We start from the raw sequence: 25,976 nt of genomic DNA, 5'->3' as shown, positions 1-25,976 counted from the left end.
CAGCCATTATCGATCTCTGCGAGAAGCCGAGAAATCATAGCTGAATTTCTTCGAAAAAAAAGGAAAGAAATCACAGCTGAATATCTTTCGAATTCTCAAGGTTTCCATTGCAAAAGCAAGCAATGTCATACTCATACAGGAATAACACACCGGCATTGTGCTAGAATTTCAGATCAGCTGACAATTCGGCATGCAGAGCCTTGATCATCACCACAGCACAAACCCAGACAACGAACAAGATCACAAGCACAAAACCTGACGAATGCTATCTACTACCGCTACCCCCGACGATCCGATAGCGAGTTCTTGATCCTTGAGCTCGCCTTTTCTTCTTCTTCTCCTCGCACCGCAGATCAGTAGATCACAGGAAAAACACACACGGAATGCGCCCCGGGGATGCACGGAACGAGACGGAAAGGCATGCCACGCTTCGACGCATGCAATTAACGTAGCAACGCTGCGGCGGCGGGCGGTCACCGGGACTCCTCCTCCGACGGCCTCGCGGCGCCGGAGAGGACGGAGAGGAGGTTGAGATGGTGCCCCTGCTGCGCCGCCACCGACGCGTACGCCTGCGCCGCGGCCTCCTGCGCCGGCGACAGGCCCCACGCCACGGGCCGCGCCTGCAGGGTCGCCCAGAACGGTGCCGGCGCCGGCGCCGGCTCGTGGTCCTCGCGCGGGCGCTTGCCGAGGACCGGGTGCGCGGCGGCGGCGACGGTGGGGGAGGAGGTGGACGGCGCCGAGGAGCAGGAGAAAACGGCGGGGGTGGTGCCGGACCCCGTGGCCGCGAGGATGGAGGGCTCGGCCTGGCGGAGCAGCCACTCGATGGTCTGGCCGTCGGACTTGAGCCCCAGCTCGCGCGTGAGCTGGAACACGCGCGCCGCGCACACGATCGGCATCCGCACGCGCCGCCCGCGCCCGTTCACCTTGCTGTGCCGGTCCTTGCCGGCGCCCGGGCTCGCCTTCTTGGGCGCGGGCGCAGCGGCGTCGGCGGCGGCCGCCAGCGACATCGGCGCCGGCGCCGGAGTCGGCGCGGGCATGGGCCGGTAGACCTGGAAGGTGGCGGCGTCACGGGAAGCCATGGCGCTCTCCAGCCTCGTACGAGAGAGTTTGTTGGTGGAGGACAGGGCTTGTGGGGAGGAGTGATGGGGATAGCCGGATAGGGATAGGGCCGTGCCAGGCATTGGCCCCCGGGGTAGAACCATTTATAAAGCGGACTGTTTTTTTACGTCAAATTTATTTAATTCATTCCTCTCTCTTTTTTGGCTGCCCGTATGCTCGGTGATTGTATTCATCCTTAAAAAGGATAGTTTTCATTTTGATGATAATATTGCTTCATAATTGGATATCAAGTAGGAGTAAATGAGAAGCTGAGCTTCCCTGACATAGGAGTATTTCTGAACTTGAGTGGAAGAAATTCAGAATTTACCTGAAAAATTCAATTTTCAAATCGGGTTGGCAAATTTATCGAAATAGAAATGAGCTCCATTTTTCTGAAAAACGTATATTTTGTAGCATTAGCATAGAGAGAGCGTTATGGCTCTGTTGGTTCATGCTAGGAAGATTCTAGCATCCATTTTGACCCCTAATTAGGGGTATTAAATAAAATCAATTTGTAAAACTAACTTTAGAACTCCTGTGCTAGGAATTTTGAAAAATCTAATGAGATCTTTTATCGCGTGATTAGAGGATGATTACTGGAGCATTACTATAGCAAATCATCGATCAACTACCATCATTAGATTCGTCGCGAAAAGTTACACTCATTTCTGAAAAATTTTTATAAATAGACTTCATTTAGTACTCCATATATGCGAGTTTTTTTTTTGGGAAATATGCATGCTAAAATTCTAGTATTATCCCGACAAGGCCACTAGTAACCTGTGCATTGTGCACAGTCGAACATCTGCAAAAAAAATTCTAGTTCAGTTCATTTACAGAAAAGGAAGACCAGGTCTTGCAGTTATCCCACACTATGATTTTAAATTTATTTTTTTGCTGGTACGCATATCGGCACCTACGCTGGATCTATTACTCTATTTTTAAAAAAAATACTCCTATTTCTTTTACTCTACGCTGAATCCTGATAGAGTATTTCGTTCCGGTCTTTTCAGGATTTCCTTTGCGCAATAATTGATGGGCGAAGTAGAGTTGCAGGCGCCTCAGCCTGACAAAGTGGCGATGCAGGGACAGGCTTGCAGCGCTGTAGCAGCAGCAGTGCCCAGCCCAGCGCTGTGCACAGTACACACCGGGGGGGCAGGGCACATGGGGGGACGCTGGGTGCCTGGGTCCGCCTCCGCCTGGTGGCCCTCACTTTGCGGTGAACCGCAGGCCTCTCGCAGCTGGCAGCCTAGCGGGTTGGAAATTTCGAACTGAACATTATGGATGCAGGCATGCAGCTATAATTATAAGTGAAGAGATATTAGATAATTGGACGGCCGTGTTTAGTTTTAAATTTTAAAATTCCAAAAAATTTATAAATCACTTACATGGTGTATTAAATATAGTCAGGAAAAAATCGCATTACACAAATAAACTGTAAATCGCGAGACGAATCTAATGAATCTAATTAGATCGTGATCAGACACTCATGAGATTTGTCCCATAGTTTACAGAAGAGTTCTATAATTAATTTTATAATTAGTTTATATTTAGTACTTCAAATATGAAAAAAAAATTCTTTTAAAATTCCAAAAAAGAGAAACTAAACACGGCCGCAGAGACCAACCTTTTGATGTCTGAATTTAGGCTGGACTCATGTCTAGCTCTACCGCAGGGAAACCGAGAGCAAAGATTCGCATCGATGAATGCAGATGGCGACCAAGCTGAGCAGCGGTCATTTTCGCTCGGAAAGGGCCAGACCTGATACGCGGAACGAAGGCACCTTCCCTAGTCATTTTCAAACAGAAAAGGGTTGGGATACGCGTGCAGCGACGAGCGAGATGCTGCCGGCGATAATCCGAGAAGAGCCCCTACTTTTACTGAGCTCAGAGCTCGTCGCAGTAGTTAGGGGCCTAGTAGTCGTAGCAGCTTCAGAGCCGAGCCGCGGACATAGTACTATTTGATTTGTGCTATGTTAAAATTTGTATTAATTTTGATCGTTAATTAGATATATGAAATTAAAATAGTTTTTAAACTAATTTCAGAACACTTGAGCTAGAAAATCTGAAGAATCTAATGAGATCTTTAACCACATGATACCACATGATCAGAGGATGGTTACTGTAGTTTCACTGTAGCCAATCATCAATTAATTACTATCATTAGATTCATCGCGAAAAGTTACACCCATCACTAAAAATTTTTGCAAATAAACTTCATTTAGGCCCTGTTTAGTTCGTTTTACCTGTAAACGAAAAAAAATTTGTGTGGGAATCTTGCCAATTTGAAGTACTAAATGAAGTCTATTTACAAATTTTTTTGCACAGATGGGTTGTAAATCGCGAGACGAATCTAATGATGCTAATTAATCCATGATTAAGCAATAATTAGCGGATGGTTACTGTAGCATCAATGTTGCAAATCATGGATTAAGTAGGCTCATTAGATTCGTCTCGCGATTTACAGCCCAACCATGCAAAAAAAATTTGTAAATAGACTTCATTTAGTACTTCAAATTAGCAAGATTCTTTTTTACTTTAATGCGTTTACGGTTTTTTTTGCGTTTACGGGGTGGGAACTAAACAGGGCCTTAGTACTTCAAATAAAAATTCTCTTTTTTAAAATCGTGTGCTAAAATATACATATAAAATTCTCTTTTCGAAAATCGTGTGCTAGAATTTTGGAATGGAACAATAAATGGAACAATAAGGTCATGAGTCTCGCCCTGCGCTGTTTGGTTTGGCTGGTCGCTACGGGACGGGGCCCGTAGGCTCTGTAGCTGAGCTGCGTGTGGCGTGGAGCCCCGGGCTGGGGGGAAGAGCGCGCGGCTGGATCACCGGGAGGATTGACGGCTCACCTCCTGGCCTGACGCAGCGCAACAGATCGCAGTTGAGCCCCAGCCTGGACCACCTTGTTGCGATTTCCCGCGGCACTGCGCTGCGCCGCGACTCGTCGCGCCTGCGAGAACACCGCTTGCGTTTGTGTAGGGTACACGCCGCATTCCAGTCAGGAATTGACGCCGCGTTTTTATTCCGGTGACCTACCGCCTACCAGGATGTACGTACTAGCTGGACTGAAATGATAGGGACCATGGCTGGGTGTCGAGCTCTGGACGTGCATCAACTAATTCATTTTCTCATTATTTTTTATACAAGCCAAATCCTTTATTATGCTGGGCATTGTCCACGCTGCCACTTACGAAAGGGAGTGGTTGCACAGCCATCTATGGCAATTCGTCACATCACTAGAGCTAGCCTCCTGACTGGAATGTGGCGTGGACAAGACAATTCCAACGGGCAGAGCAGTTCCAAAGCAGATTGTAATCAGCCAAGTTTAGATTGCCAAAAGAAAAAAAAACGTGGCAAAGCTGAAATGTTTCGCATTTGTAAAAAAACAATCCTGACATTGCCTGTTTCTGTAGTCTGTACACTATAGTAGAAAAGAACGGAAACCAAACGCACCTATTATATATACATAGTACAGCCAGCTGACATGCAAATTTACATTTCACATGTTGCTAGCACAAGGGAAATAATCCGGCTAAGATTACCCTCAAAAAAGAAGAAAAAAAAGAAAAGAAAAGGGCCATGACGTGATCTAACTTGCACGGATTTTAGTCAGATGCCCGTGCCTCCTCGTTGTCATCGAGCAGTGGCCTGAGGTTTGATCTCTCGGCGGCAGGAACACCATGCTCGCTCTCTTCATTGAAACGATCCACGCTGGGGACAAATATGCCTGCAAAGAGAAGATCATCTCAAGTTCAGTTGAATTATCACAGAATACAAATCCAGATAGCAGTATGCTACTGACTCATGAGCACTGCGGCGATGATGTTAAACTATCAGCTGGGGCTGCAAAGTTACTGCTTATATTAAACACATTTCAAGAAGAAAGGGGGCAACTAAAAGGTGCATCAGAATCTCGTTTTACGTGGGAAGTTTTATTTGATTCGTATAAATGAGATGAATTTCCAGGATTAAAAATTACTTGATGGAAATTAAATATTCAACCCAAACATGCTGATCATAAGCATGCAATTAATTTTTTTGGGTGACTTGATGTTGGCCAGAACATCAAAATGCTCCTACAAGTTCATATGCTTAGTGAAGGCTTTTCAGCATGTGAAAGCAAAAAAAAAAAAAGATATACTTTGCGACACTGTAGACGTTTATACTTGAAACTCACCAATAAACCAAAACACAGCTGCAATGAAAAGGATGGATGTCAATATAAGAGCTGTGGACCTCCAGTTATTGATTTTGTCCTGCATCAAGGTTCAAAAAGCATCTTTCAGGGAAAAAATAAATAAAAAGCACTAAAACCTATATGCAAGTTTAAATGCATCCAGATGAGACCAAAGCTTAGAAGCACTGAGATGCGAGTAACATATTCAACATAGAATCCAATATATAAAAAATTTCAACGATACAGATGATGGGCCTATATTTTGATCGCATAGGAGAATGGCAAGTTGCTGAGACAGTCGGTTTTGACTGACTAGAATACACCCGCAACAACAAAAACGAACAAGTACCTGAAGAAGCCCAACAAGAGGTGAAGAAGGCACATCACCAAATATATGGATCGAAACAGTGGATACGGCCATTGCCAGTGGCCGCAAATGTGGCATCACAGAATGAAGGCACACAAAATTTACTGGTGCCTGAAAGTCAAAATAATTAAGCATACACAGAAGTTAGCGAGGTGCATGCATTTAAATACACTGAAGAAATGCTTATTTACTCAATTGTTGCATTTGAAGTAGTATGAAAATGTTGAACAAAAGAGAAGGAATTACCTGAGTTGCAAAAACCAAAATCTCCCCTACTGAAAAACAGGGTATGAATCCATAAAGGCTCTTGAAACAAAAGGCACCAAAACAGAATATTGCCCCTAGAAATGTTGCGGCGGAAAGAAGCTGCAATGGGAAGTCTCATGAAGTCAACATAATGACTAGTTACGACGGTTGAAAGCGGTACATGAAATGAATTTGTTAAGCTCTATTGCCCCAAACTATTCACATATACACTTTTTGGGCGTTCAGTGACTCATATATATTCCTATCTTATCTGCCCGGTTTCAATACTGGCCCTGCATACTCAAGTTTATTGTAATCATGATGATAGGAAACCAAATAGGAGGACTTTTGCAATCACCAGTGCCATAATCTAGTTTCCCATGTGGGTGTGTTTTGGTAGGGTTTGCACCCTTTTTCGTAGAATATATTTTCTTCTTCTTAATGGAGTTACACACAACTCCCCTGCATGTTCAAGGAATAAAAAAGAAACCAAATAGGAAAAAGAAAGAAACAAAATTAGGGGATCATATGTATTTTAGCAGTTCATCTAGGGACCTGGATGACACCGTAAGACAAGTTTAAGGATTACAGGTGTATTTTGCTCAACTACAACTTAGGGCTGTGGAGAGTGCTAGCTTGCAGCTCACTTCAGAAGCAAAAAACAAAAACAAAAACAAAAACAAAAAACAGATAATTTGGTTACGAAAATAACAAACATACATTTCGACTGTACTATCTTCCAAGGAGAAAATTAATGAACATGTTACAGTATAAATATATTCTTACCTTGAAAGCATTAGGTATGGTAGACCCTATCTTGTCAAGGGTGAAACCTCCGGCTAGAGTTCCAACGATTCCACACACTATAGTTATTCCACCAAACATAAGATCCGCACTTGTCTGATGAAAAAAAAAATCCAATGAGAAAGGCTATAGTGAACAAAGAAGATCAGTTCTAAACTGGGCTTAAACTGTAGTTCATCGAGCTTGAGCATACTTTTTTAAATAGGAAACGTCCAATGGTCACACATCTAAGGATTACTACAACCGAATATATCTCCAAATACATGCTAAGACATTGCCACGTGTGAGTAAAAGACAGGACTTCACCATATTGTAGATCTGTTGGCCTGCCTTGGGGCCCCAGTAGGAATAAGCACCAATGACAAAGTTGTAGGAGATATAACCTGAAACAATATAGGCAAAGGAAACTCCAGAATCAATAGAAGAGGTACAAAACTGTGGAATACAGAAGACATTCAGGGGGCAATCTGACCTAAGACCACGGTGACAAAAACCTTCTCTTGTAGTAGTTCTTTCATATCTTTGCTGAAAAGACCAATTTCAGTCATGAGCCTTCGGCCAAATCTGGAGCTGCAGGATCAAAAAAGGAGATGTGCAGTGAGCCTTTATATCATTAAAAGGCCCAGTAATCATATTATATAGCTGTAATCACTTCAAATATCTAAAACATTTAGTTTTACCCTCATGAACTGAGATAAATCATCAAATTAAATATTTAAATAAATTATATAAAGGCAATACACATAAAAACGAACCAATAATTAACAAGTGCTAAAAAAATTACTAGAAGTGCTTACAAGGAAAACTTTTGTGGGACCTTTCCTGCAAGATCATTGATTCCACCAGGCATAACATGCTTTGGCCCATTATTATCTGGAACACATGAAATTAAACAGAAAAGCAAAAATAAGGGATCATTTGCCATAAGCCAAGAGGACGCAGCTTGCAATTAGCATGAATCTTGATGCATCTAGACATGACAATAAAACTAGGCATTACTGCATTAGCAAACAAGTTCTATGCACATTGAAAAGGCCACCAGAGACATAAATTAGTTGCTAACTTGCCTAAAAAGTACTCAATCGCCGCTTTCAATTTTAAATGTAAGGGAAGTCAAAATAAGTCAATGTCCTTGGCACCAGCCTTATCCTTCAATTGTTTATCTTATGAATCATTTGAGATGCTTATAAATGCCAGGCAAGTTCAAATAATCACAAAATTAGCTCTGCAATTCAGAAGATGGGAAGGAGCACGGAAAGATGGGAATCCAGAGGAATTTCAGCATAAAGAACAATTGGCTCCAACAGAGACTGGTGCTTATATGCTCTACCAAAATGCTAAATTGCATTATGGAAAAACTGTTAGTTGTCCAATGGGAGGATAAAATTAATACAATGCACATACTTATCTGGTCTTGAACCTCGGGATTAAGCATCTGGCCATATTCTTTTATTCCGCTGTGAGAAAGTCCTGGTAAACAAAATCCACATCCCCCAAAGAGACACAAAAAGTGAAAAACGTCAGGTAACACAGGATGACAAACACGAAATGATGCAATGCACATAAGTAGTGGTGTTTCTTAGTAACAATAACCGTACGAAAAGAAAGGCATACCTTTCATTTCTAGTGGCTTTATCACAAATCCTAGAATCACAAAAGGAACCATCAAAATTGATTCTCCCCAGAAAGCAGCACGCCAGCCCAGTGTTTTTCCGATCTGATGAGAATAACATAACTTTTGTTAGCCTGTTCATGCAAATCGACAGCACATTTTTACAAAAATAAGCTAAATAATGAAGGGTTTTCATTCTTTTATCATCAATAGAAGATAGTTTATGGTATCAATTGTCTCCAAAAACTATTCCACAGTGGATATTCATTTACACTGCCATAAACAAAGAAGACTTAGCAAAGGGAAAGCAATAGCCATTTGATTGGTATGTAGTGGGCAGAGATGCCATAGATAAGATTGCCAGGATCAGGCGCTTCATGTAAATAATGCTGAAAACACATATTACTCAAACTTGCGTCAAAACTGAATAGTAAGAAAAACGGAGCTTATGATAAGACTTACCAGTCCTCCATACACATAGCCTAGTGCTATCCCGGTTGGTATACACATGTAGAACATAGCAAGCCATGCTGTTTTCTGGTAGCACAAGTAGCAGGAAGTTATTGGCTGGTTAAGACATGAAGAACTACAAATGGCAGCAACCATTAAAAACAATGTATATCATAGCTTGACCAAAGAATTGTTTGAATATGTGCACCCGCTTGGTGTTATGATGTAAATGCCATGCCCCACGAATCCATATATGCTATAGCCCAATCCTGATGTGGGGCAGGTCTATGCATACATACTAGCTCCGTTGGACATTTGTCCTTGTTTCACCCGAAAGGGGCTAATCAGAATTTCCATGCTTGGATCCCAAGTGTGTGCTAGCACTATCTAACGTGGGACAAACTCCCCACAGCTACAATTTTTGGACGGATGTATATAGTAGAACAATCTTAAAGGCAGGAGTGTGATAGCAGAACCTGAGCTACAGGTGCATTGTCATCTATGAATGGAGCTGCGAGACTTATAAACGAAGCTTCGCCGACACCAACTAACCTGTAGCAAAATTTGGATAATGACCCTGCATTAGAAGATTGGCATTGAATATTTCTTAACAGTTACTAGAAAGTGATGAAAAAGCACTTACATGCGGCAAATAGTAATTGACCAGAAATCAAACGAGGCCCCACAACCAGCTGTTGCTATTGTCCACACTAACAAGCCAACACCAATAAGTCTGAAAGGATTATATCTGCAAGACAGGGAAATGAGGTCACAAGGGAAAATGAATAGCACTTCAAAAGGTTGGGGGATATGAAACATGAATTACAGCATTCACCGCCATAGCAATTCACAAAACATACTTGTTATTACTTGTTAATCTGTAGTATGTATTTGAATATTCCTCTTCTTAATGGTAATAATAGCTTATTGGTTTTCCATAATATAACTATATCAAGAAATATGAGGGGCTCCATTGATAACTACATTTCGCTATCCAGTTTCTAGTACTATATTGTTACTTTTGAGAACTTGCTATCGAAGCCTCTAAAACAGAGCTACGAATATATAGCTTAATTAACTATACTCTAATATTCCATCCGCTCATCCCTCCAACCGTACAAAAAATTGGTTCATCCCATCCATCCACCCTACCAAACAGACAACTTGGATGTCCATATCCTTAAACACATGGATGGCCATATCCAATTCAACCTTACCCTCAAACCAAGCACACGACAATTTCTGGTATACAGTTGATGGTTGATGCATTAAAAAACTAGCCACAGACAACATTCCTAAACGTATTCACAACTACACATGCATGGTCATCGCAGTACATAGCTCAATACATAGAGGTTATATTTAGTAAAAACTGTAATCATGAAGTTTCTGGCCAGCATGTGAACCGTAGAGAATGGTAGCTCTAATATCTTCCCATTAGAGGCAGATACTACTTACTAAAATGATCCATTGCCAAAAAAATCCCATAGCCTCAAATATAAATTCTATACTCCGGAATCTCAACAATAAAAACATTACAAATCAAAGAGAAAAATAAAAAATTCAAACAAAGATTTAGTGTTGAGTATAGTTAATAAAGTTTGGATTTAAATTACTGTAGATCCATTTAAGTAGTAGCAAGCGAGCACATGCGCATGTAATTCCACCAAAGTTACAGACTGAATTTAGCATTCAAGAATATGAAAATATATTCAATAAATAGAATAATAAAGAGAGAGCTAACCTTTTTGCAAGGGATGCAAATATCAGCGAAGCCACCAACAGTCCAACCATAAATGCTGAGGACAACACACCATCTTCAGCATTATTAAGATCAAAGTCTCCCCTGTAGAGGCCAGGCATGGTAAGACATAATGAGTAAACGGAAAGAGTACGGTCAACATATTGCATCTTAAGAAAGTAGATAAGTTGTGACTTAGACACTTAGCAACAAAAAAAAAGATGGGAGGGCATCACATAAGGAAAAAAACTCGGCCGGGTGGGGAAAGACCGCCCCACCGGTATTAAGCTAAGAAGAAGCCTCGGCTTCCCCGACCGAGAAAATCCTCGAACCCCAGCCCCGCCCTGACACTGGGAACCGTAACCCATGGGAATTGCCTAGGCCATACACGGTCCTCAGGCCGACCTGGGCCGGCTCTAAACCAGTGCTTTGGCACACGGGACCGGCGAGAGGATTTTTTTAACCACAGCCTGAAATTCGCTCACACGGGGATTCGAACTCAGGACCTGTGGAGTGCCGCTCGAGTGTCTTAACCGCTAGGCTAAGCACCCTTTGGCACATAAGGAAAAGAAAACTGCATAAAAATTTTCTAGGGATTCTAGCTTCCATTCCATTTGATAAATAAACAAGTATGTTAGCGACCATTTTTTTTAAAAATAAAAACCATGGTTCAAAAAAGGTTTCTCACAAAAACTTACTGAATTCCTGAGCCTGGGGAGCATGTTCCACCAGAACATTTTGTGCGGCTACCATTGACACCATTACTTGCTATTGCTCCTCGATCAACATAGTTTAGCATGTTGATAATGCAGAACATGACAAGTAATCTGCTTGAGTAGAAAAAATAATCAAACTGAATGCAAACAATATAACTTGAAGATTCATATATACCCGAATACACCATGCTAATACAATCTACATAAAGAAGAATCTTGTAATAAATAAAGAACAGCTGATTGTGGCAATAAATCATGTGATCTCTACAACACATCCACTCTAAATCTAAATTGAGATAAAAGGAGCTTGAAACTTGAGTAAAATTCAGCCGCATGGTGATCACATGATGATGTAACAAAAGAATCCACTGTGAATCTGTGACCATACAGCAGAACTTCATTTTTATGTTAGATGTTCACATGGCCAGAGGACAGCCAAATAACAACTGTCCAGGCTCCATCTCGCTGACATTGAGATCAAAAGCGCTCCCATGCCCCAGCAGAATACAGGCTACAGCTGATCAAACCAAACTCCAGGTCCGTTCCAATTTCAATGTACAGTAAAGTAAATTCAATCTATCTCACTGAAAAAGGTCGCCAGCTGTTGCCTAATAAAAACAAAGTGCACCGCGCCAACACGGAATTAAAAACGCAGATCCATACCACGGAAGCAAGCAAACGAGGAGAAATTCGAAAACTCCAAGTCACGGATGGAACAACCAGAGCGACAAGCAAATTCTGATTAAACTAATACATCGTCACACGCCGTCCCAAATGATTGGTTCCTCGATCGAACTACTGAATTGCTCTCTCCGGCTGCCCTGCTCAGATCCCACCGCAACTTGAACAACGCCAGAAGCTCGAGAGTTCAAACACAATCCGAGACAATGCCAGGCAGCAATCAAATACCTCGCTCGCGAGCTACGGCCCAACACGTCCAATTGGAGCTCCGGAGAAGCCAAATTTCCCAGAACAAGCAAACAACCAAATCCCAGCGCGTTCAATTGGACCTCCAGAGAACCCAACAAAGTCCTGAGAGCGAGCGAGCGAGCAAGCAAGCGAATCGCCCCAACCCCTGGTGAATTTCAACACCCCCACGAGCTCCGCAAACAAGATGCGACTAAAACAGATCAAACCCACCACAACCGAGTCGAGGACGAGACGATGGTAATCGATCGAGCTCTGCTACGGGCTGGGTTACCTCTTAGGCGTGAACCAGGAAGGCTTGTCCCCGCCCTGGCCGCTGGTGCTCGCGTCCGGGCCCGCCTCCACGTCCCGCACCACGGTGACCGCCATGGCCTGCACGCCTGCTGCTGCAGCTGCTGCTGCTGCTGCTGCCGCCTCCTGCTTAGCCTCTACCGGAGCCGCCGCCGCCGCTGCCTCAGCTGGGGCCTCCGGCTTGGCGTGCTCCTGCTCGCCCTCCGCTGCAGAAGTCGCCGAGCCCGGCGGAGGGAGGGGATTGGAGGCGGAGTCGACGTGGGATCCCACGACTCGGGCGGCGGCGGCGTCGTCGCTCGCTTCCTGGGCGGCGACGGATGATCCGCCCATAAAATTTTTATGGGCTGAATTTTGACTTGGGAGTTTGTAGCATCGGTTACCACCAGCGCACGGAGGAGGAATTCGTCCCGTGCGCCGCCGGGATCCCAGCGAAATATCTCATGGGTCCAACCCGAAACGGATAAACACGTTGAGCGGGCGGGCGGGCGGGCGGGTTGGTTTGGGCCTGGTTTTTATAGCGGATCAGCCGAGCTGAATATTCGGTGGATATTGCCTGGTTCGAGGAAGAGGACGCGGGGTGGTTTCGGCCCGGAGGGGAAGGCGACGGCCGTGGGGCTGCCTGGGGGAAGCGGAGGCGGAGGCCGGGAGGTTGCGGGAGCACGGATGCTGTGGCCGCTGGGTGTTGGGTGTTGGCAGGTAGGAGATTCCTTCCCTCTCCCCGAGCTGTGCTCCTCTCCACGGCTTCGCGTCGCCGTTCGCACGCTGCCCTCGGCTCCCCGCCGGCGTGGCGATGGGGGACGAGGGAGACAGGGGCTAGTGGGCGTGCGGGGCACGCGGCGCGGCGCGTGGACCAGGCCCATGGACCGCCGGCTTACCTGGCCGTGGGAGCTCGACTACTCGGACGCTTTTTAAATGCGCTATTCTGGCGGGTAGCTGGGAGTTAAATAGTTCATCTACTCTGTACTCTCGCAAATACTTGCAGCCGTCGGTTCTGAAAAATTGCGTGTTTTTTCTTCAAGAAAATCAATTCTGTGTGCGTGTCATTGTGGATTCAGATTTACAGTGGTCAAAAAGAGAATAATTCCTAGGCCAGGAGCCCAGGATAGATAGATTCCATTGCATTCCCAGGCGTTGGTGCAATGACTGTCGACTGGTACTGTACACGCAGTCGCCGCCCTCGAGCTCGTGTTTTGGAAGCATTTAGCGCAGCCTGTGGGCCTGGCTCGCAAAGGGTGGTGCTTGGTGGGCAAAAACAACCACCGCTCCATGTGTCGCTTTTCCTTTCTTCGCCGGGCTTTATTATACTTATTATTTATTTATTTACCTGATGGTACCAACGACAGGGGAGATTAGCTGTTTGGCGAGGCCGTAGTGCCAGCCACTCGCGGCCATGCCCCTATCCTACAATTATTCCCATCCCAACCATCCCTCCAGGCATCAATCGGGGATCCGTGCTGCCAAACAGTAGCAGACCGTCCCTTTCCCGCTTGTCCTTCAGTCCCTGTCTTCCAAGTTCCGATCATTTGGGCGATTCCTCTGTCAATCGGACGTGTTCAACTGTCTCCTTTTTCAGGGTGCTGGGCTGAAGAACTGCAGTACCTGAGGCACAGCCTTTTAATTCAGTTCTCCGAGCCAGTACACTACTCGAAGTTGCTAACGTTCTGAAGTATGAGCAGCCCGTGCCGTCAATGTTGTTCAGTTTAAAGTTTGGTGAAAGGCGTGCCACACCTCCGTTCCGGCCGGTGCCTAGCCAGGACGTTCTTAGCCTCTGGACCGTGCCGTCAATGTTCGGATTAAAGTTTGAAAGGCGTGCCACGCTTTGATGGGGATTGGGGGCAGGCAAAAGAGGGCGCGTCTCCAAAGATTATCGCCGGTGTGGTGTGGGTTTGCTTTAGCAGCATAGGATCGGTGCACGAAAGATACGTGCCCTGGACACGAAAGCTGCTGCTGCTGCTGCTGTTCTTCCTTCCCTGAGAAAACCATGCGCTCGCACCGTAACGGAGTGGGGCGACGTAGAATTGCTTTGGCCGCGGTGCTCCAGGAGTCACGCCAAAGTCACCTACGCTACCTGTTTGCTGTTTCCCCCCGGCTTGTTTTGTCTTCCACTCCACTTCACCAAATCGTGTGCTTTCCCGACCTAACTTGCTGAGAATTTGTGATGGTCCGGTTCATGTTTGATGGCTGATGATCGGCATGAATCCTTTTCATTGCCAGGGTCGGGGAGCTTTCGGGGCCAGGCCACACTTGGGCCTTACACTAGGAAAAGGCCTGTGTTGTTTCGGCCTGGCCCGTGACAGTTGAAGCTGGACTTCCGCCTGCAGCCTGCTGCAGCTTGCAGGCCAGGCCTGTTTTTCTTTGGTGCTATCATATTATCATCTTCGTTTTCTTTTCTGATAAAGACGATCAGCTGCATCGCATATACCCCTCATAAAAAAAAAACCTGCATCGCGCGATCTACTGCAGCCTGCAGTGCTGCCGAATTCTGGTCCTATGCCTTTGGAGCATAGGACAACACTGTAGCAAGCGATCAGAGGGAAAGAATTTCAGAGCTGTTCCTACCCGGGTTGGCACGCAAGTTCGCGACGCACGCGAGCAGCCGCGCATAACGTGGCAGATAAAACCACACTCGCGTGACGTCCACAACATCAGGAGACGATGAGATATTTTCTTGAAGAAGAAAAAGGTAACATCTTGAGAGATGATGCACACGCTGGCATAAGAGCCTGCTACATGTACTGGGAGTCGTCCAATGCCCCTCGCTCAGGGTTTCGAAGTTCGATTCATGATCGGACCGTGCCTTATGCAGACGATGCAGTCATACCAGAAAAGGGAAAACGTAAGTCACGCAAAAATATGTGGAGATGCTAGGCGGAGGAGCTTTTTGATGAGGCCTCATTTAGATTCAAAATTTAAAATTCCAAAAAATTTGTAAATCGTCTGCATACTGTACTAAATGTAGTTAAAAAACACATTACACAAATGGACTGTAAATCGCGAGAGAAATATAATAAATCTAATTATATCGTGATTAGACGCTAAATTGCTACAGTAAAAGTACATTAAACATATGCTAATGATGGATTAATTAGACTTATTAAATTTGTCTGGTAGTTTATAGACAAATTTTATAATTAATTTTGTGATTAATCTATATTTAATATTTTAACTGTGAATGTGAAAAGATTCCTTTTCAAAATACAACGCGGAACGGAACACACCCTGAATTAGCACGCAGCGATCGATCGTGGCAGGGCCGGACGGGGTCAACCGGTCAAGACAAGAAGACGCTGGAGGCCTCTGCACGGCGCCGTTCAAAATTCAGAAATGTGGCCGTGCGCTGCTGGGCGTGCTGACACCTGTCGCGTCCGGGATTCCGGAAGCCTCCCAAGCCCTCATCGGGGTCTCGTCTCCACCTCATCCCAAGTCTCCCTTGAGATCTCGCAGCCACCAGGCAGAGCCACAGGATCCTCCGCCGCACGCCATGCCGCCTCCAGCCACCACGTATACCAGGTACGAGACGCGCCGCCGTGACCCGGACCCCCGCAGGGCCGCGCTGCTCGTCATCGACGTGCAGGGCCACTTTGCGTCGCTGGCGGCTCCGATCATGCCGGCGATCGCCTCCACCGTCGCGCTCTGCCGCGCCGCGGGCATGCCCGTCGTGTACACGTGCCACGTCGACCGGGACGCCCCGCGCGGCCGCCCGCTCCGCGAGTGGTGGGGCCGCGACCGCATCGACGCCGGCACGCCCGCGGCCGAGCTGCTCCCGGGCGCCGGGCGCGCCGAGGGGGACCTCGTGGTGGAGAAGGGCACGTACAGCGCCTTCGCCGGCACGGGGCTGGAGGAGGCGCTGCGGCGGGCGGGCGCCGAGGAGGTGGTCGTGGCGGGCGTCATGACCAACCTGTGCTGCGAGACCACCGCGCGGGACGCCTTCGTGAGGGGGTTCCGGGTCTTCTTCTCCGCCGACGCCACCGCCACGGCCACCCGGGACCTGCACGAGGCCACGCTCGCCAACATGGCCTACGGCTTCGCCTACATCGTCGACTGCGAGCGGCTCCAGGCGGCGCTCGGGAAGCCGGACAAGCAGTGAGGCGATCCGGATGCTCTCCGCGACTGTATCTCTGTGTATGCTTCTGCATCGCATTCGCGCGTATGCCCGAAGCACGCCTAGTGGTCGATCGGGGCTATGCTCTTTGTCTTGTGTGAACAACAGGTATTGTTGACCTGATGGATGTAGCTTATACTATGGATGTAAAAACATCAGGTGTTCCTTGGATGTAAAATACGTAAAGCTTATGTATGCAAAAAATCATATATATCGACGACTGATTATGCTACGTGTTCTCCTTCTCGCTGCAAATCCGATCATGTAGTGTTAGTTTGATATTACCTACTTGTTCGGATCTCTCTTCTTTTTTTCAACAAAACTTGTTCAGATCGCTAATTTTGTGCTTTTGTTTTGCTCCAATAATGATGCTGATGATATGTGGAGAGGGATGTGCGGCCCACGCCTGTGTCATTTTACTAGCAGTTTTGTTGCGTCGAATGCGTGCGCACCCTTCCTTGTGATTTTGGCCCATGCGTGTGCTCTGCTTGTCGTAGCCCATATGTTATACTTTAGGTTGTTCACTTCTTGTCGGAATGCATCAAGCAAGTACACTTGAAGTTAGTTCTCTTTTTTTTTCATAACAAAAGTGGCAAGAATTAGTAATGTAGAAGGTTGTGTAGGGTGGTATAGGAAAATGTTTGGTGATTTGTAGGAAATTTGTAGGATTTTCTTATTTCCTAGCTCATCTAAGGAAAAGGTTAACATAGATGCCTAAAAGGATCAATAATTGGTAATAGAGTACTATTTGGGGTAAGATATGAGAACTTGATTAAATAAGGAAAGAATGATGTACGCAGTAAATGAAAACGGTAGTATCGGAATCTCAAAAAAAAACGGTAGTATCGGAGGACAAATAAACAGAAAATGGGAAAAGGGGTACAAAAATCCGTGAAAATTTTTGATATTTGACATCAAATTCGCACGTCTTACTTCTTTTAACATCCAACTCGCAAGTCTTTCAAAATACAATTCTTTTTCTTTCTTTTCTCCTTTTTTTGATTTCGCAATTTTCTTTTTCGTTTTCAATTTACTGGGCACTTGAATTTTCCATTTTACCCTGACCCAATCAATCAAAGTCAATTGGATTGGATGGGATCGATCCAACCTACCCGCGGCCTGTCTCTCCTCCCTGTCCCGTGCTCCTCTGGAGTTGCTGGCCTTGCTGCTGGGCAGCGTGAGGCGCATGGCGAAGCAGCGTGAGGCGCATGGCGCATCACCGGCGCCCGCAGACCCAGGCACTGCTGCTTCAGCGGCCGCGCCCATGTACTGCACATGCGGCGACAACCTGATCCACGGGCTCGGGCGCGGCAACGGTTGCAGCGCCGGCGACAGCCTGTTGGCGACTTGTTCACCTGCTCCAGCGCCCGGCTCCGCAACTCCGCCGGGTAGTCCCGCACGCAGTCGATGCACGCCGGCGCCGTTCATCCACCTCACCTGCGTGCGGCCACTGGTCTCGTTTTCATGGCATCTGCTGCCTCCGTTGGGGCATCAGCTCCTCTGTCACTGCCATCGCTTTCGGACCTCGCCGGGAGACAGCATGGACCGGAGATGGAGCTCCTGTTCCACCTCCCCATCTATCTATTCGGCTGGCTGGCTCCAGCCAGCGCTGCCGGGGGCTTGTGTGGCTGGCTGGTGGGACCGGGGGAGGTCTACAAGATGCGCTAGCAACCAGCCCAGCCACCAGCCTAGTCGAATCAGGGCATCCGAACAGGGCGACAAACGGAGCTTCTACCTTCGCTTTCAAGACCTAAAAATTCCCACATTAATTAGAGGAAAAATAGAAAAATAAAAAATACTCATCACTGCCATTACGACAGAAATTAGCCTAAAATACCCCTGTGCCTAATTAAAAATCACACACCAATGCAATTATGTAAAATTAAATATAAAATATCATTTAGCTATGTATCAGTTACAAATATATACTATTAATAAAAACTAAAGCTAACAACAATCAATCAAAATAAAATGTCTGCATAATATTATTAAAGCTCAACAAATTAAATTTTTATTATAGGTAGATCATAGTTGAATTGTTTTAATCAATAATAAGACATATTTAACGATAATGAACGGGATGATGTATGGTAAAAAAAATAATATAACCTTTAAGTAAGGATACAACGTAATGCAAATTTTTGAATTTTCAATACAAGCCGCGCAAATGCGCAGGCTATACGTCTAGTTCAAGAGAAGAAGAGAGGGACGAACAGAGGAGAGAATGGTTGAGGAGAGGCCGGCCGGCCGTGGTTGGATCCATTTGATCCAATCGACTTTGATTGAAGTGGCCAGGGGTAAAATGGGAAGTCAAAATCCCCAGTTAATTGAAAACAAAAGAGAAAATGACAAAATTAAGAAAAGAAGGAGAAATTCCCAAAATCGAAACAATTCGCTTCTGCAGAGTTATATTTTGAAAGGCTCACGAATTGAATGTCCAAAGATGTGAAGCGTCCAAATTCGAAATTCGATGTCAAATATCAAAATCTCCCCAAATCCATTTGGTCATCGTCTGCTAGGATCTACCCTGCACGCATGTCTTTAAACTTAGTATAACGATATCTCCGTGCTGCATGCCACTAGCGATTTGGACGAGCTAAAGCTCGAGAGCTTGTTTCGAGCCCGGTCTTGTGACTCCATCTGCGTACATTGCGTTGCGTCGCTCCCGGCTGTATCGACTACTACGTAGTACGTACCAGTCACTCCAGCTATGCTAACTGTACGTCGGATCAGTAAGTTCTGACCGCGTTCGAACTGTGCTGCAGTCTGATTTATTGATTTCGTAGGAGGCATTCTCGATGCGGTGGTTGTTTCTCTCTTCACTCGTGCGTTTGCGTTTCTGCCTTTCTGATCTCTGAACACCAGGACTTGAGTCACCTATGTTTAGGCCTCCTCTAGTGGCCAGCAAAGTCGCCAGCGGAAGAATTTGTTTAATCAATGAATAGTGTAAAAATATTCATGCTAGCGCTGCGCTAACCGTCTAGCGAGAGTGCTCTCCCCCTCACGCATAGACTCTAAGATACTGTTGCTGCTGTGCTGGCAGGCGAAATCGCCCATGCTAGCGGCAACCGCTGGGGGAGGCCTCATCGATGTGGTACCCAAAGTTTTCCAAATAATTTGTGCACGGTGTTAAACTGAATTATCTGCTAGTTTCAGGCCTTGTTTGTCTCGGGACTTTTTTCAAAAGTCTCTATCACATCAAAAGACATCTTACTATTTTATAGTATTAAATAAAATCTGTTTATAAATGTTTTTTGACAGCTGAGTGTTTTTTCGCGAGACAAATCTAATGAGCCTAATTAATCGATGATTGGCTACAGTGATGCTACAGTAACCATTCGCTAATTATAGATTACGATACCTCATTAAATTCGTCTCGCAGTTTAGCCCCAGAGTTCTGCAGTTAGTTTTATAATTAACATTTATTTAATATTTTTAAATACTAAAAAGTTCCAGAGACTTAAAAAAAATCCCTGGAACCAAACAACACGTCAGAATGATCACGGAGACGCTATTCAACGCTGAAATCGTTCAGTTTTTTTTTGCCATAAAAGTCGCGCCACACTGACATGTCCGTGCCTGTTCCTCGCAGTTAGTACGCCCAATCCCAGTTGACGCACGAACTGCCAACCAACTCGAATCACTGTTTCAGTTGACGTTTTCAAAATGTGGGGGAGCGCTCAGTGCAAGACAAAAACAAAGTAGCATTCTCTTGAACTTTGAATTCAGAACCTGGTCACATGGTAGAATCCTGGAAATCACATAAAAGCCCAAGCAAATAACAGCTGCTTTGACGCGCACTTAGAGCAGGTATTACAAGGGACTGAGAACCGGCTGGGATCCGACGTGGAGAGGAGAGAGAGCGAGAACGGGCGGATGCTGAATCGCCCGCTGCAGCCGGTAGCAAGCGCTCCGCTCTCACTGCAACACATTCAATGCGGGCGCTGTGCCCTGATGGTGGCGTGCTTGGGGCCGAGACTATAAAACTTGCTCTTAGTAGGAAATACTGCAGGCATCAAATTTTTTTTAGTCAAAGAAGGATGTGAGCCAGAAAACCAAGAAGGGACCCTCCAATCACTCACTGTGGCAGTGGCACAATGCTGCGGCTAGCAAATTCATTTCTCTCAACTGCCCCCACTACGGCAAACATTTAACTGCCAAACCCCCTCACCTCCACTTTATCCCCCCCTGCTTTTAAACCGCCCCTTCCCTCCCCATTTCCCTACGCCTCCTCCTCATCCCTCGAACGCGCAGCGGCGCAGATCACGCCGGCGCTTGCCTGTAGAAAACGACCATGGCGGTGGCTGCGGTCGTGGTGGTGCTCATGCTCGCGCTGGCCATGGCGCCGGGTGCGGCCAGCGGCGCGCCACGGAGGAGCCCGCGGCCGGAGGCCGACCTCGTGACCGGGCTGCCCGGGCAGCCGGCGGTCGGGTTCAGGCATTACGCCGGCTACGTCGACGTCGGCTCGGGCGGCGGCGGCAAGGCGCTCTTCTACTGGTTCTTCGAGGCCGAGCGGGAGCCGGAGAAGAAGCCGCTCTTGCTCTGGCTCAACGGAGGTACGCACGCACCATTTCTGAGCCACTGGGTTGCTTCTGTTTCTTTCCTTGCTCTCTGTAGATCCTGTGACTGCTGCCCATCTCCGATTCTTCTTGCATTTAGCTTCTGTTCTCCCGAAGGGAAGGCTGTGGCATTCCTATCAACTGCTCTGCCAAAATACGCCATTGCACTTCCAATTCTAGCGTGGTAGGAACAAGCATAGACCGTCACGTATGCTGTAGGCGACACGAATCGCTAGTAAAACTGACAAACTGTACAATTGGAATCGGTGGTGATGTTCTTGCGTTCCTCTTTGTTCTTTCCACCAACGAAAAATGCGTCGGTGAGTCGGAAAGGTCAAGCGGACATGCCGTGGCCCCGTGTGGCGGTCACCGTGCTGTGCCGCAGCGGAAGAGCGATGCTTTCCGGCAGCAAAAGCTCCCCAAAGCGGAGCACCAGAACCCACAGGGGCACAGGCGGGGAGGACGAGAGCCCGAGAGCATGCGTTCAGATCTCAGATCAGCACACGCTGCAGAGAGTGTGCAAAGACCAAAGGCTTCCCTCCCGACGCAGGAAAAAAGACGCTAGCGAAAGGGCAAAAGAAGGCTCCAGGCCGCCGTACGAGCGGGGTGTGCAGGCCCTCCGCGCGTGGTCCTGGAAGAGAGCAAGCCCGCTGTTCCGGCCGGGCCGGCCGGCGACATGGACAGAGCTGGAGGGAGGGACCAGGCGACCTGCGAGCGCGATGCAGTTGCTCAGCCCCGCACCTGCGCTGCGGCATCCGGCGACACTGGGAGGCGGGAGCGCCATCAGACAGACGACCAGATATTTGTTCTCTCTCTTTCGCCTTGTCCTTTAGCATTCCTTCACGTGGCTCTAGGGGGGCCAATGGGGCACCACACCAAGGGACGCCACAGTAAAGATAAAGAGAGATCATGAGCAGTAACCTAGACTTATATTACAAATTAGATACTAATGTACATGGGTAAGTATGTGAGCATATCTGGATATGGTCCTCTGAAACCAAAACTAGAGAATCCAAGTGTTGGGGTCACAGGAGGAGCAACCGAGCAAGTAGTACTCTTTTGTCATGACGCTTCACGTGTATCGGGTTCTCAGTCAGTCAGAGATACTTGTGTATCTTCATACTTGAGTGATAATCTTTTTATAGGCTGTGTTTAGAAGCGTAAAGTTTGCAAAAATTGAAGTTGAAAAGCATTGTAGCACTTTTTTGTTTGTATGTGATAAATATTATTCTACCATAGGCTAATTAGGCTCAAAAGATTCATCTCATAACGTACATCTAAACTGTGCAATAAGTTGTTTTGTTTACCCACATTTAGTGTTCCATGCATGCGTCATTTACTATATTTAATGTTTCGATGTGATTTTGATGTGACAGAAAATTTGGGAAGTTTGGAGTAACTAAACACACAGTCATATTCACCTAAAATAGAATGTGAATCGCATGGAGAGACTACTCACTGCGTTCGGCAGGCTGGAGCTGGAGCTGGAGGCTGGAGTTGGAGTAGTGTGAGACAAAAACACTATTACCTGGTTGGTGGCTGGAGGCGAGTGCTGGAGCGATGTGAGAAAGAAATACTTTAGGGCTGGATGCTGGAGCCGGAGAACACGGTGACTGTTTGTAACAAGTGAGTCCAAAAAAAAGACAGTTTAATTACATGGAAGGACGAGTCTTTGACGCTTTAACCGTGAGGGAAGGGCAAGGGCAGGGTAGAGGGGGCTTTCTGCTTGGCAGATCACCTTTGCATTTGTTTTCTCCAGCAAGGGCGCGATAGACAGTGCTGAAAAAGCCTAGGCGTCTAGCCTGTAAACAATTCCCGTAGGCGCATCTGGGAACTGCAGTAGCAGCCAATGGAGGAACGGGTAGCCGGATAGGGCTGGCCTAGTCCGAGTGGGCGAGTGGCGAAACGCTCACACAGATCGCTAGTCGCAAACAAAAGCACTGTAGCAAGTGGGTGCTCGATGATTTCCATTCCGACCGACTGATGCCTGATGGTCTGAAGAATCTGATGGTGCCATCTCCCCCTCATCTCTACGGGACGTGCCGTTGCAGGTCCTGGGTGCTCCTCTGTCGCCTACGGCGCCGCCCAGGAGCTGGGCCCGTTCCTCGTAAGGAGCTACGGCGCCAACCTCACCCGCAACGCCTACGCGTGGAACAAAGGCAAGGAAGCAAAGCAACGCACATTTTTCAAACTCTGAATTTTGAATTTTCCACAAATTTTGTGTGACTGGGCGCTCGTTTGCAACGGATCTCTCAGCCGTCAACCTGCTGTTCCTGGAGGCGCCGGTGGGCGTGGGGTTCTCCTACGCGAACCGGACGGCGGACCTGCGGCGGCTCGGCGACCGCGTGACGGCGCAGGACTCGTACGGCTTCCTCCTCAGCTGGCTCGACAGGTTCCCCGAGTTCAAGAGCCGCGACTTCTACATCGCCGGAGAGAGCTACGCTGGTACGACGACGACACGCCCCAAAATCTCTGTGCTCTTAAGCTGCATTGTAAATTTGTAATCAGCGATAAAAAAAAGAGAAAATTTGTAACGCGCCGCTGCATCTGCTGCTGTGACACGCTTTTTTTTTTGTAGGGCATTATGTCCCGCAGCTCGCGGAGCTCATCTACGACGGGAACAAAGGAGCCAACCGGGACAGGGTCATCAACATCAAAGGTTTCATGGTAAGCAGCCTGCATGAGCACACCCTTGCCAGGAAACTTGACAGCAAAGCTGGGACCCCTTATGCCCGCGATCATGCCGTTAGGATTGCATGCTAACCAGCTTTAGCTCAGCAAATCGGACATTAGTTAGTGTTCTAGAAAGATAAAGTGAAGAGGGAAAAGGAAAAGAGGTAGATAAATGAATCGGCGCTGCTGCTGCTGCTCTGTGTAGTAAAAGTAGATGATTCTAAAGAGGATGGACAGACATAAGCGTGCATGCGGATATGCCCGCCCCCGCGAGCTTTTTACCGCTTTAGTTTTTAATCGTCCAACAACCAGGATGGTAAAAAAAGCGTGGTTTGCGTCAAACCCTTTTTTGCCTGCTCGTGGCAGTAATAATTTCACGCATGCTCCTTATTATACTATAGCTCTAAAAAGAATTAAAAATAATTTCGCGCATGCAGATCGGGAACGCGGTGCTCAACGACGCGACGGACCAGCTGGGCATGGTGGAGTACGCGTGGAGCCACGCCATCATCTCCGACGAGCTCTACTCGGCGGTGCGCCGCGAGTGCGACTCCTTCAAGGAGGAGGCCGACGGCGGGCGCCCCGGCAAGGGCTGCTCCCCGGCGCTCCGCGCCTTCCTGGGCGCCTACGACGACATCGACATCTACAGCATCTACACGCCGACGTGCCTCCTGCCCGCCACCGGCGCCGGCACCAGCGCCGCCCCTCGGCGCCCGGCCGCGAGGCTCGTCGCCGCGCCGCGCCTCTTCTCCGAGCACGTACGCGCCTCTTCTCCGAACACGACACGATCGCACGAGTTCGATCATAAGATCCGGCTCGGCTGACTGGTTTTCTTTCGTCCGCCTGCCTGCCCGTGACGCACCTGCAGGAGGCGTGGCACAGGCTGAAGCGTGTGCCGGCGGGATACGACCCATGCACGGAGGCGTACGTGACCAAGTACTTCAACCGCGAGGACGTGCAGCGCGCGCTCCACGCCAACCGGACAGGCCTGCCCTACCCGTACTCGCCCTGCAGGTCCGCACGCCAGCATTCCTCTCTCGGTCTCTCCCTGCATGCCTAGCGGTGGAACGGCCAGCGGGTGTGCCCTGTGCTCGCCGCGATCCTCCCCAATTACTCATCCATGACCATCATCCATCCGCCGCCATGAATACACCAGCAGCAGCAGCAGTGCAGTTCCTTCTCAGATCTGGCGCGGTTGCAACTTGCACGCGGCGCATTGACTCCTCTGCGTGGCACGCCACATTTTCCTCTGCTGCGACTGCGATGCGAGCGAAGCTGGCACGGTTTCAGCGTCCTCTCTGACGGAACGTGACTGTTGTTTGTTGCGTGTTCCTGCTGCAGCGAGGTGATCAGGAAATGGAACGACTCGCCGGCCACCATCCTGCCCATCCTCAAGAAGCTCATGGCCGCCGGGCTGCGCGTCTGGGTCTACAGGTGACTCGCCGGCTCCAGCATTTTCTCCAGCCTTAGCTTGCTGAAATGCTGAACCATGCATGACACGGCACGTTTTGCAGCGGCGACACGGACGGGCGGGTGCCGGTGACGTCGACGCGGTACAGCATCAACGCCATGGGGCTGCGGCCGCGGCAGAGGGCGGCGAACCGGTCCGCCGCCGCGGCCGGCGTGGCGACGGAGCGGTGGGGCGGGTGGCGGGCGTGGTACTACCGGCAGCAGGTGGCCGGGTGGGCGGTGGAGTACGAGGAGGGGCTCACGCTGGTGACGGTGCGCGGTGCGGGCCACCAGGTGCCGCTCTTCGCGCCGGCCCGCTCGCTCGCCATGCTCTACCACTTCCTCCGGGGCCAGGCCCTGCCGGCCGAGCGCTCCAGCTAGCCGGCCGAGCTCTGCTTCTCCCTCGCTCGCTACTGAAGTAATTGATCGTTTCGCTTGCTTGCTTAGCTAAAAGCTAGAGCTTGACTGGGTAGGTGATGCTATTGCGCTGTGTTGCGTGAATGTACTCCCTGCGTTGGGAGGCAGATGTAAACGTTCCGTGGAAATGGAAATTGTGTACCCCTTAACACATGCAACAAGCCCCATCTAGATCTAGTTGATGAAATCTACTGCAAGCTGGCTGCGTACCAAGTATACCCCGGTTACACAATCCGTGGCCGCCTCTGGCGACTTTATTACACTTGGGCGGTATACGGTTATAAGCACAGAAAACCACTCCCCAGAGCCAGCATCGTAAGCCTGAAGCCCAGAACCAAG

At 47.9% G+C, this 25,976-nt stretch overlaps 4 protein-coding genes across 4 annotated transcripts; 2 read left to right on the top strand and 2 right to left on the bottom strand.

Annotated features, from left to right (window-relative positions):
• Window positions 1-62: 62 nt before the first annotated feature.
• LOC120642552 (transcription factor TCP7-like) lies at window positions 63-1,171 on the bottom strand. The gene has a single exon (XM_039919132.1). The coding sequence runs from the start codon at window positions 1,077-1,079 to the stop codon at window positions 474-476; it is 606 nt and encodes a 201-aa protein (XP_039775066.1). The 5' UTR covers window positions 1,080-1,171; the 3' UTR covers window positions 63-473.
• A 3,286-nt stretch (window positions 1,172-4,457) lies between these two features.
• On the bottom strand, window positions 4,458-13,268 carry LOC120642404 (probable sphingolipid transporter spinster homolog 2). Its single transcript, XM_039918911.1, has 16 exons — window positions 12,421-13,268; window positions 11,202-11,330; window positions 10,507-10,608; window positions 9,406-9,510; window positions 9,239-9,314; window positions 8,775-8,849; window positions 8,315-8,417; window positions 8,105-8,170; window positions 7,498-7,573; window positions 7,173-7,270; window positions 7,007-7,083; window positions 6,683-6,796; window positions 5,897-6,016; window positions 5,633-5,761; window positions 5,284-5,362; window positions 4,458-4,833 (listed from the first exon to the last, which is right to left on the bottom strand). Exons 1-16 carry the CDS (start codon window positions 12,765-12,767, stop codon window positions 4,712-4,714), a joined length of 1,818 nt encoding a protein of 605 aa, XP_039774845.1. The 5' UTR covers window positions 12,768-13,268; the 3' UTR covers window positions 4,458-4,711.
• Window positions 13,269-15,546: 2,278 nt separating this feature from the next.
• Window positions 15,547-16,771, top strand: LOC120642553 (nicotinamidase 2-like). The gene has a single exon (XM_039919133.1). It carries the CDS (start codon window positions 15,919-15,921, stop codon window positions 16,522-16,524), a length of 606 nt encoding a protein of 201 aa, XP_039775067.1. The 5' UTR covers window positions 15,547-15,918; the 3' UTR covers window positions 16,525-16,771.
• Window positions 16,772-20,712: 3,941 nt separating this feature from the next.
• Window positions 20,713-25,825, top strand: LOC120642431 (serine carboxypeptidase-like 35). Its single transcript, XM_039918944.1, has 8 exons — window positions 20,713-21,095; window positions 23,150-23,257; window positions 23,355-23,543; window positions 23,677-23,765; window positions 24,209-24,529; window positions 24,640-24,785; window positions 25,113-25,205; window positions 25,286-25,825. The coding sequence occupies exons 1-8, from the start codon at window positions 20,834-20,836 to the stop codon at window positions 25,599-25,601; spliced, it is 1,524 nt and encodes a 507-aa protein (XP_039774878.1). The 5' UTR covers window positions 20,713-20,833; the 3' UTR covers window positions 25,602-25,825.
• Window positions 25,826-25,976: the final 151 nt, after the last annotated feature.

This window comes from Panicum virgatum, chromosome 7K (assembly GCF_016808335.1).
Source record: "Panicum virgatum strain AP13 chromosome 7K, P.virgatum_v5, whole genome shotgun sequence".
Classification (NCBI taxonomy): Eukaryota; Viridiplantae; Streptophyta; class Magnoliopsida; order Poales; family Poaceae; genus Panicum; species Panicum virgatum.
The sequence above is the reverse complement of the archived record's forward strand: the minus strand, read 5'-3'. Positions and strand labels throughout refer to the sequence as shown.